This window comes from Thalassophryne amazonica, chromosome 22 (assembly GCF_902500255.1).
Source record: "Thalassophryne amazonica chromosome 22, fThaAma1.1, whole genome shotgun sequence".
Lineage (NCBI taxonomy): Eukaryota > Metazoa > Chordata > Actinopteri > Batrachoidiformes > Batrachoididae > Thalassophryne > Thalassophryne amazonica.
The window spans coordinates 30,713,883-30,725,386 of NC_047124.1; the positions used below are offsets into that span (position 1 = coordinate 30,713,883).

At 43.2% G+C, this 11,504-nt stretch overlaps 1 protein-coding gene across 1 annotated transcript in view; it reads right to left on the bottom strand.

The window, feature by feature from the left end:
- Positions 1–4,868, bottom strand: part of LOC117504495 (sodium- and chloride-dependent GABA transporter 1-like) — a 63,465-nt gene extending 58,597 nt beyond the window's left edge. The window contains exon 1 of the mRNA XM_034163954.1: positions 4,628–4,868. Within this exon, the coding sequence (XP_034019845.1) occupies positions 4,628–4,868 (241 nt within the window). The remainder of the gene's footprint in view (positions 1–4,627) is intronic.
- Between the last annotated feature and the right edge of the window lie 6,636 nt (positions 4,869–11,504).

Sequence of the window (11,504 nt, forward strand, 5' to 3'; positions counted from 1 at the left end):
CGGCAGTAATGACACCCGGTTACGCCAATCGGAGGTCACTAAAATTAACATTAAATCGGTGTGTAACTTTGCAAAAACAATGTCGGACTCTGTAGTTTTCTCTGGGCCCCTCCCCAATCAGACCGGGAGTGACATGTTTAGCCGCATGTTCTCCTTGAATTGCTGGCTGTCTGAGTGGTGTCCAAAAAATGAGGTGGGCTTCATAGATAATTGGCAAAGCTTCTGGGGAAAACCTGGTCTTGTTAGGAGAGACGGCATCCATCCCACTTTGGATGGAGCAGCTCTCATTTCTAGAAATCTGGCCAATTTTCTTAAATCCTCCAAACCGTGACTATCCAGGGTTGGGACCAGGAAGCAGAGTTGTAGTCTTACACACCTCTCTGCAGCTTCTCTCCCCCTGCCATCCCCTCATTACCCCATCCCCGTAGAGACGGTGCCTGCTCCCAGACTACCAATAACCAGCAATAATCTATTTCAGCATAAAAATTCAAAAAGAAAAAATAATATAGCACCTTCAACTGCACCACAGACTAAAACAGTTAAATGTGGTCTATTAAACATTAGGTCTCTCTCTTCTAAGTCCCTGTTGGTAAATGATATAATAATTGATCAACATATTGATTTATTCTGCCTTACAGAAACCTGGTTACAGCAGGATGAATATGTTAGTTTAAATGAGTCAACACCCCCGAGTCACACTAACTGTCAGAATGCTCGTAGCACGGGCCGGGGCGGAGGATTAGCAGCAATCTTCCATTCCAGCTTATTAATTAATCAAAAACCCAGACAGAGCTTTAATTCATTTGAAAGCTTGACTCTTAGTCTTGTCCATCCAAATTGGAAGTCCCAAAAACAGTTTTATTTGTTATTATCTATCGTCCACCTGGTCGTTACTGTGAGTTTCTCTGTGAATTTTCAGACCTTTTGTCTGACTTAGTGCTTAGCTCAGATAAGATAATTATAGTGGGCGATTTTAACATCCACACAGATGCTGAGAATGACAGCCTCAACACTGCATTTAATCTATTATTAGACTCTATTGGCTTTGCCCAAAAAGTAAATGAGTCTACCCACCACTTTAATCATATCTTAGATCTTGTTCTGACTTATGGTATGGAATTAGAAGACTTAACAGTATTCCCTGAAAACTCCCTTCTGTCTGATCATTTCTTAATAACATTTACATTTACTCTGATGGACTACCCAGCAGTGGGGAATAAGTTTCATTACACTAGAAGTCTTTCAGAAAGCGCTGTAACTAGGTTTAAGGATATGATTCCTTCTTTATGTTCTCTAATGCCATATACCAACACAGTGCAGAGTAGCTACCTAAACTCTGTAAGTGAGATAGAGTATCTCGTCAATAGTTTTACATCCTCATTGAAGAGAACTTTGGATGCTGTACCTCCTCTAAAAAAGAGAGCTTTAAATCAGAAGTGCCTGACTCCGTGGTATAACTCACAAACTCGTAGCTTAAAGCAGATAACCCGTAAGTTGGAGAGGAAATGGCGTCTCACTAATTTAGAAGATCTTCACTTAGCCTGGAAAAAGAGTCCGTTGCTCTATAAAAAAAAAAGCCCTCCGTAAAGCTAGGACATCTTTCTACTCATCACTAATTTAAGAAAATAAGAACAACCCCAGGTTTCTTTTCAGCACTGTAGCCAGGCTGACAAAGAGTCAGAGCTCTATTGAGCTGAGTATTCCATTAACTTTAACTAGTAATGACTTCATGACTTTCTTTGCTAACAAAATTTTAACTATTAGAGAAAAAATTACTCATAACCATCCCAAAGACGTATCGTTATCTTTGGCTGCTTTCAGTGATGCCGGTATTTGGTTAGACTCTTTCTCTCCGATTGTTCTGTCTGAGTTATTTTCATTAGTTACTTCATCCAAACCATCAACATGTTTATTAGACACCATTCCTACCAGGCTGCTCAAGGAAGCCCTACCATTATTTAATGCTTCGATCTTAAATATGATCAATCTATCTTTGTTAGTTGGCTATGTACCACAGGCTTTTAAGGTGGCAGTAATTAAACCATTACTTAAAAAGCCATCACTTGACCCAGCTATCTTAGCTAATTATAGGCCAATCTCCAACCTTCCTTTTCTCTCAAAAATTCTTGAAAGGGTAGTTGTAAAACAGCTAACTGATCATCTGCAGAGGAATGGTCTATTTGAAGAGTTTCAGTCAGGTTTTAGAATTCATCATAGTACAGAAACAGCATTAGTGAAGGTTACAAATGATCTTCTTATGGCCTCGGACAGTGGACTCATCTCTGTGCTTGTTCTGTTAGACCTCAGTGCTGCTTTTGATACTGTTGACCATAAAATTTTATTACAGAGATTAGAGCATGCCATAGGTATTAAAGGCACTGCGCTGCGGTGGTTTGAATCATATTTGTCTAATAGATTACAATTTGTTCATGTAAATGGGGAATCTTCTTCACAGACTAAAGTTAATTATGGAGTTCCACAAGGTTCTGTGCTAGGACCAATTTTATTCACTTTATACATGCTTCCCTTAGGCAGTATTATTAGACGGTATTGCTTAAATTTTCATTGTTACGCAGATGATACCCAGCTTTATCTATCCATGAAGCCAGAGGACACACACCAATTAGCTAAACTGCAGGATTGTCTTACAGACATAAAGACATGGATGACCTCTAATTTCCTGCTTTTAAACTCAGATAAAACTGAAGTTATTGTACTTGGCCCCACAAATCTTAGAAACATGGTGTCTAACCAGATCCTTACTGTGGATGGCATTACCCTGACCTCTAGTAATACTGTGAGAAATCTTGGAGTCATTTTTGATCAGGATATGTCATTCAAAGCGCATATTAAACAAATATGTAGGACTGCTTTTTTGCATTTACGCAATATCTCTAAAATCAGAAAGGTCTTGTCTCAGAGTGATGCTGAAAAACTAATTCATGCATTTATTTCCTCTAGGCTGGACTATTGTAATTCATTATTATCAGGTTGTCCTAAAAGTTCCCTAAAAAGCCTTCAGTTAATTCAAAATGCTGCAGCTAGAGTACTGACGGGGACTAGAAGGAGAGAGCATATCTTACCCATATTGGCCTCTCTTCATTGGCTTCCTGTTAATTCTAGAATAGAATTTAAAATTCTTCTTCTTACCTATAAGGTTTTGAATAATCAGGTCCCATCTTATCTTAGGGACCTCGTAGTACCATATCACCCCAATAGAGCGCTTCGCACTCAGACTGCAGGCTTACTTGTAGTTCCTAGGGTTTGTAAGAGTATGCTTAACCTAATGATACAACTGAATCAAAACAGCCTTAGTGTTCCAAATATAAGACTGTTGTTTGTTAGTTTGCATGTTTGGTTTTCTTGGAAATATATGTGAAAATGTGGCAATTTTATACTTGGGCCAATAGGTTTTTCTGTATGCTTAACCTAATAATACAACTGAATCAGAAATTACCATAGTGTTCTGAATATAAGACTTTTGTTTGTTAGGTTGCATGTTTGTTTTTCTTGGAAATACATGTGAAAAATATGGCTGTTTTTATTTGGGTCAATAGGATTTTCTGTATGCTTAACCTAATGATACAAATTAATCCGAAATGACCATAGTGTTCCAAATATAAGATTTTGGTTTGTTAGGTTGCATGTTTGTTTTTCTTGGAAATACATGTGAAAAATATGGCTGTTTTTACTTGGGTCAATAGGCTTTTCTGTATGCTTAACCTAATAATACAACTGAATCAAAACAGCCTTAGTGTTCCAAATATAAGACTGTTGTTTGTTAGTTTGCATGTTTGGTTTTCTTGGAAATATATGTGAAAATGTGTTAATTTTATACTTGGGCCAATAGGTTTTTCTGTATGCTTAACCTAATGATACAACTGAATCAGAAATGACCATAGTGTTCTGAATTTAGGAATTCTGTTTGTTAGTTTGAATGTTTGTTTTTCTTGGAAATATATGTGAAAAATATGGCTGTTTTTACGTGGGTCAATAGGCTTTTCTGTATGCTTAACCTAATGATACAAATTAATCCGAAATTACCATAGTGTTCCAAATATAAGATTTTGGTTTGTTAGGTTGCATGTTTGTTATGCAATATATATATATATATATATATATATATATATATATATATATATATATATATATATATAAACAGTTGCATCATAAAGTGATCTATTGTTTAAAATAAAAAAAAAGCTAAATTAAATCATTTATTTCGTAAATTATTCTCTGTTTCAAAACACTTGAAATTAGTATGAAAAAACTGGTTCTGAAAATGATTTTCTCTTTCAAATCACTGAATGTTCAGTGTAGTAGACAGCAGAAATCGGCTCCATTCGAGTGTTTCAAAATGTACAAAAAGCATTTCGAAACAAATGCTTCACAAACTGATTCATTATTTTGAAACTATGAAAATGCGAAACAAAACAATTGTTTCAGAAAAGTGTTTTTAGTTTCAAGACAATATGAAAACAAAAGAGTCAGAAAATGATTTGCTTAGTTGAATCAATGAATAAACCGATTGCTTCAAATAAAGGTTCGGCATTGTGACAAGCTTGAAATATGCTGGAAGGTGGGAACGCCCGAATCAAAGACACTACGGGATTTTTTGTGCTCTTACCTCCACCGTTCTTGCCACAAAGGTAAGGAAACCTCCACACATTTCCTAAGCCGATGGCGTATCCCACACATGACAGCAGGAAATCAAATTTACCCTTCCAGCCACCTCGGTCAGGTAGCTCGTGTTTATTCTTCTTTTCATCTGCAGGGGGCGCCACATTATTCAATTCCTCAAATGGAACTGCTTGTTTGACCTCAGTTGGGGAGTTTAACACCACTGTACTCTGGCCAGTCTTCCCCATGGTTCAAGCTGCTAAGTCCTGGTCGTCCGTAACGATGATGAATCTTTAAGGTCCAACCTGGTGCGTTCAAGTGCAGTGGAGGCTCTCACTTTGTGCGCTGGAGTCCTGACTGGACAGATACAGAATGGATTGGAGAAGCTGTGGATAGAGAACAGGTTTGGCAGAGGTGTGACATCATCATTGAAGAAATTATATGATTGAAAGTAGGCAATTTAACCACCAGTCTAATATCCACCTCAATGGACAATTTTGATTCAAAGATCATACCAAAATTTTTACCTTTTTTTACTATGATGACTCCTAAATCACTCAGTGACCATGCTAATTAATCATAAAGATGTTTCTGTCTACCTGGACCAACAACAATAATCTCAGTCTTCTCTGAATTCAAAAGTTAACCAAATAAAGAAAATACAAAACATCCAGTTCTTTACCACAACTAAACAAGCCTTTAATTTTGCAGTATGAAAGACACTACAGTTACAAACAGGCATACATATCTGCTGGTCATCAGCATAACAGTGAAAGCCAATCCCATGGTTGTGCAATCTGATCAAGAAGTGCAACAGAAACAGAGAACAAAAGTGGGCCGAGAACAGAACCTTGAGTTACCTCATATGTCATAGTTTAAAATTCTACTGTGCATGTATCATATGGCATCAAGAAACTCCAGGTGCTGTATTGTAGACTCAATATTTAGCTCTCTAGTCTTACTTGTTACTGAGCAATAGTGAGGGGTCATGAAAGTCAACTGTCAAAAAAAAAGGAATTTCATGAAAAATATTGAACTGGTATTAAAAAATAATAACAATTTCATACCCTTGATTATTTTAAGCCCCACAGTCTATATATCACTGTAATTAATAAGATACAGCAAAGGTCCATTTCATCTAGATAAAAAAAAAATCATTTTCAGGACCAATGTGCACTTGACTCAAATAGTAATTCAGGGTCTAACCAAAGAACTAAAGAATTTTAAACCAAATATGTACTGTTGAGCCTCAATGGTTACTAAAAAGTGAATGGTGGACAATTTTGGGGGTTTTGTCCATTAGTAACACATCATACTCCATTAGACCTTATAGGCCTTACATACTGCAAATAATTTGAGGTTAAATTGTACGACTGTTTGACCAGTGGTTCATGAGATATGGTGTAACATTTTCAGAAGCATGCACATGGGCAAGAATATGGTGCACTTTGCATATGCAAATGAAGGGAAAGGGTGAACTGGTAGGGCAAAGGGGAGAAGGGTACTGGGATTTGGCCAAAGCCTTTCCAATGGTACCAAGATTCCTTGAAAGAGACCTGGTAGCAATGACATCGGGTCGCCTTAGATTACTTGGTGGTCTTTCTATACTCGAATCCACATAAAGTATAGCTCATGTAACTCATGCTAGTTTGACCCATTGAAGTATCACGGTGCATTTTATTTATTTATTCATTTATTTAACCAGGAAAAATCCCATTAAGAACCTCTTTTCCAAGGGAGTCCTGGCCAAGATAGACAGCAGCAAATACAAAGCACAGTTGCGCAATTACACAACACAAACAAAAGGCAAATAAAACAATGATAAAAAAGTTTAATTACAAGTGTATTATAAAAAAAAACAAGTGCATGTTGGCCTCAAGTACTCTCAGTTTGGATTTAAAAGTGCTCAGTGAAATTAACATTGTTAATTTACACTCCTCTTGCAACTTATTCCAAGCAAAAGGTGTGGAGTGGACAAAAGCCCTCTTACCCAGTTCAGTACGGCATATAAGAAATCTTGAGAGTGGAAAGAGTAAAGGATCAGCACTTCTCTTTACAATTAAAGTACAAATGTAGGAAGGAAACAGTCCAAGTATTGCTTTATATATAAAAGCTTACCAATAACTGATCCTCCATAAGTTTCTCCACATGCAGCTTAAAAGTGAGGGTGTCATCAATCAAGACACCCAGGTATTTATGCGTGTGAAACACCTCTATTTCATTCCCCCCCAAAGTGATCACTGAGGGAATTGTTTGTGACCACTTCTTAGAATTGGAAAACAATATAAGCTTCGTCTTATCTGCACTGAGAACTAGTTTCAACTGAAATAATGAGTGCTGGACAGCAACAAAGGCTTTCTACAGGGATTCAATGGCCTGAACAAGAGTTGAGCAATAAATAACTGTGTCATCAGCATAAAAACAGAAATTTGATTCTCCTACATTATAGCCCAAATCATTGATATAAATAACAAATAAAAGGGGACCCAATACAGAACCCTGTGGCACCCCATTGCAGACAGTAACAAATTCAGAATGTAGACCATATTTAGACCATATTTAACGCACTGAGTCCTGTCACTGGGGTAGTTTGAAGGAGTCAAAGTTTAAAAATATCATGGTCAACAAAATCAAATCAAATTAATTTTATTTATATAGTGCCAAATCACAACAAACAGTTGCCCCAAGGCGCTTTATATTGTAAGGCAAGGCCATACAATAATTACGGAAAAACCCCAACGGTCAAAAAGACCCCCTGTGAGCAAGCACTTGGCAACAGTGGGAAGGAAAAACTGTTGTGTGGGCCGCTGAAGAGGAGGTACTGCTGGCCCACCACCACAAGATGGCGCCCTGCTTGAAGTGCGGGCTTCAAGCACGAGAGGGCGTCGGAGCGACCGGGAGTGACAGCTGCCACCCATCATCCGTACCAGCTGTCACTCATCCACTACTCATCACCACCACCATAAAGGCCGGACTGCAACTCCACCTCCCCGCCGTGAAATCAGCTACCATTCAGGTAATTTCTCTGCTGAACCTGATTCGAGCATTAGTCTGATCTCTTTTGCAGCCGTTTTCCTGGGACGGATTCCCTGTCTGCTGAGTTGGCGTTTGGTGTGGACTGCGACGGCTTCGCCTCCCACCCCACCCAGATAAGTGGTTGTCTCAGGAGCTGTTTGAGTGTGTTATTGGAGGTGGAGGTTCTCCCTCCTAACTGAACACTGACTGTGGGATTACTGAGTGTGCAAACTCACACTCATCAGTACTGTTTCTGTTCTCTGCCAGCAGCACCAGGTCTGACTGCTGAAGACAGTGGCCAGCTGGGGCGCAGGGCTTGGCGGCTCTGGTGTTCTTCAGATCCGTTGGTGGTGGAAGCTGTGTGGGATCCGGCTCTTCTCTCGCCAGACGTCTTCTATCTTCAAGCCTGCCCACTCGTCACCTTGTGTATAATTGACATTCCACCATATTGGTATTGTCTGTACTTCGTTGTGCGATTCACAACATTAAATTGTTACTTTCTGGCTTATCCATTGTCCGTTCATTAATGCCCCCTGTTGTGGGTCCGTGTCACGACACTTTCACAACAGGATTTCTCGGCCAGCGTCATGGATCCCGAGGGGTGTCAACCATCGCTTCCACAGCCAATGGAAGAGCGAGGTGCACAGGCGCCAGCAGGAGGCGTGTTAGGTGAGCTACATCTTAACCGCTTTTACTGCTCAGTTGGACTTAGTTACCGAGCAGAGCATTATTCTCAATCGAAGGATGGAGGCTCTCACCGCCCAGGTGGAAGCACATGCTCAGGGTGCTGCTGCAGCACCTCCTCCTGCTGACCGTATGCCAGAGACAGACATTCCACTGGTCGTTCAATGAACCCCCCCACCTTCCCCTGAAGCATACATAAGCCCTCCGGAGCCGTACGGAGGCTGTGTGGAGACGTGCGCGGACTTCTTAATGCAGTGCTCGCTCGTCTTTTCACAGCGTCCCGTCATGTACGCGTCAGACGCTAGCCGGGTGGCTTACGTTATAAATTTGCTTCGAGGAGAGGCACGCGCCTGTGCTACAGCGCTCTGGGAGCAGAATTCACGGCTCCTAACGATTTACACTGAGTTTGTGAGGGAGTTCCGACAGGTGTTCGACCACCCTCATAGAGGCGAGACCGCTTCAAGCATGCTGCTGTCGATACGACAGGGGTGTCGGAGCGCAGCGAAGTATGCAGTCGACTTCCGCATCGCGGCAGCGCGAGCCGGCTGGAATGCTGTTGCGCTCCGCGCCGCCTTTGTAAACGGACTGTCTCTGGTCCTTAAGGAGCACTTGGTGGCGAAGGATGAGCCGCGGGATTTAGACGGGCTTATTGACCTGGTTATACGGTTAGACAACCGATTAACAGAACACCGACGGGAGCGAGACGAAGGGCGTGGTCAGGCACAAGCCGTCCCTCTTCCTCCCGGGTCTGAAAGGGAGCCGACTTCCCCACGCTCCACAGCCAGGGCTCTCCACGTGATGACAGCTCCCCCTGCTGACGTTGCTATGGAAATGAGCAGGGCCAAAAAGCGATCAGATCAGAGGTAAAGGAGGCTGATCCGTGGAGAATGTTTTCTCTGCAGCTCAACCGAGCACACACAGAAAGAATGCCCCAAACGGTCAAAACAGCAGCACTCGTCCTTAGAGACTGGGCTAAGGGTGGGTCACAACACCCACGTGGGGAGACCCCGACAATCTGCACGTATCCCAGTCACGATCCTGAGTGGGGATCTAACCCTTCACGCCCCAGCACTGGTGGACATGGGGTCAGAGGGGAATCTGCTGGATAGCAGATGAGCAAAGGAGGTTGGGCTCCCTCTACTGGCCTTTCCGTCACCATTGTCGGTGCGGGCACTAGATGGCACCCTTCTTCCACTAATCACACACCAGACACAGCCAGTGACATTGGTGGTGTCTGGGAATCACAGGGAGGAGATTGTGTTTTATGTAACACCTTCTACCTCCCGAGTGATTTTGGGTTTTCCATGTGTGTTAAAACACAATCCCCGGATTGATTGGCCGTCTGGGGTTGTGGTTCAGTGGAGCGAAACCTGCCACCGGGAGTGTTTAGGATCCTCGGTTCCACCCAGTGTGACAGCTAAGGAGGAGGTTTTAGTCCCCCCCAATTTGGCGGCGGTGCCAGCCAAGTACCATGACCTTGCTGACGTCTTCAGCAAGGATCTGGCACTCACGCTGCCCCCGCACTGTCCGTAAGATTGTGCCATTGATTTGATACCGGGCGCTGAGTACCCGTCCAGCAGGCTGTACAACCTCTCACGTCCGGAACGCGAATCAATGGAGACCTACATCCGGGACTCGTTAGCTGCCGGGTTGATCCGGAACTCCACCTCCCCGATGGGTGCTGGTTTCTTTTTTGTGGGCAAGAAGGACGGCAGACTCCGTCCATGCATTGATTACAGAGGGCTGAACGAGATCACGGTTCGCAATCAATACCCGTTACCTCTGTTGGATTCAGTGTTCACGCCCCTGCATGGAGCCCAAATTTTCACGAAATTGGATCTTAGGAATGCTTATCACCTGGTTCGGATCCGGGAGGGAGACGAGTGGAAGACGGCATTTAACACCCCGTTAGGTCACTTTGAGTACCTGGTCATGCCGTTCGGCCTCACCAATGCGCCCGCAACGTTCCAAGCGTTGGTTAATGACGTCTTGCGGGACTTCCTGCATCGGTTTGTCTTCGTATATCTAGACCAGGGGTGGCCAAGTTCGGTCCTCGAGAGCCATATTCCTGACACTCTTAGTTGTCTCCCTGCTCAAACACACCTGAATCCAATGAAAGGCTCATTAAAAGTCTGCTAACGAGTCTTTCTTTGGATTCAGGTGTGTTGGAGCAGGGAGACAACTAAGAGTGTCAGGAATGTGGCTCTCAAGGATCGAACTTGGCCACCCCTGATCTAGATGATATACTCATCTTTTCTCTGGATCCTGAGACCCATGTCAAGCATGTACGTCAGGTCCTACAGCGGTTGTTGGAGAACCGGCTGTTTGTGAAGGGCGAGAAGTGCGAGTTGCACTGCAGGAGGCGCCCGTTGAGGGGGGTGTCCTGTTGTGTGGGCCGCTGAAGAGGAGGTACTGCTGGCCCACCACCACAAGATGGCGCCCTGCTTGAAGTGCGGGCTTCAAGCACGAGAGGGCGTCGGAGCGACCGGGAGTGATAGCTGCCACCCATCATCCGTACCAGCTGTCACTCATCCACTACTCATCACCACCACCATAAAGGCCGGACTGCAACTCCACCTCCCCGCCGAGAAATCAGCTACCATTCAGGTAATTTCTCTGCTGAACCTGATTCGAGCATTAGTCTGATCTCTTTTGCAGCCGTTTTCCTGGGACGGATTCCCTGTCTGCTGAGTTGGCGTTTGGTGTGGACTGCGACGGCTTTGCCTCCCACCCCACCCAGATAAGTGGTTGTCTCAGGAGCTGTTTGAGTGTGTTATCGGAGGTGGAGGTTCTCCCTCCTAACTGAACACTGACTGTGGGATTACTGAGTGTGCGAACTCACACTCATCAGTACTGTTTCTGTTCTCTGCCAGCAGCACCAGGTCTGACTGCTGAAGACAGTGGCCACCTGGGGCGCAGGGCTTGGCGGCTCCGGTGTTCTTCAGATCCGTTGGTGGTGGAAGCTGTGTGGGATCTGGCTCTTCTCTCGCCAAACGTCTTCTATCTTCGAGCCTGCCCACACGTCACCTTGTGTATAATTGACATTCCACCATATTGGTATTGTCTGTACTTCGTTGTGCGATTCACAACATTAAATTGTTACTTTTTGGCTTATCCATTGTCCGTTCATTAACGCCCCCTGTTGTGGGTCCGTGTCACGACACTTTCACAACAAAAACTCCCTT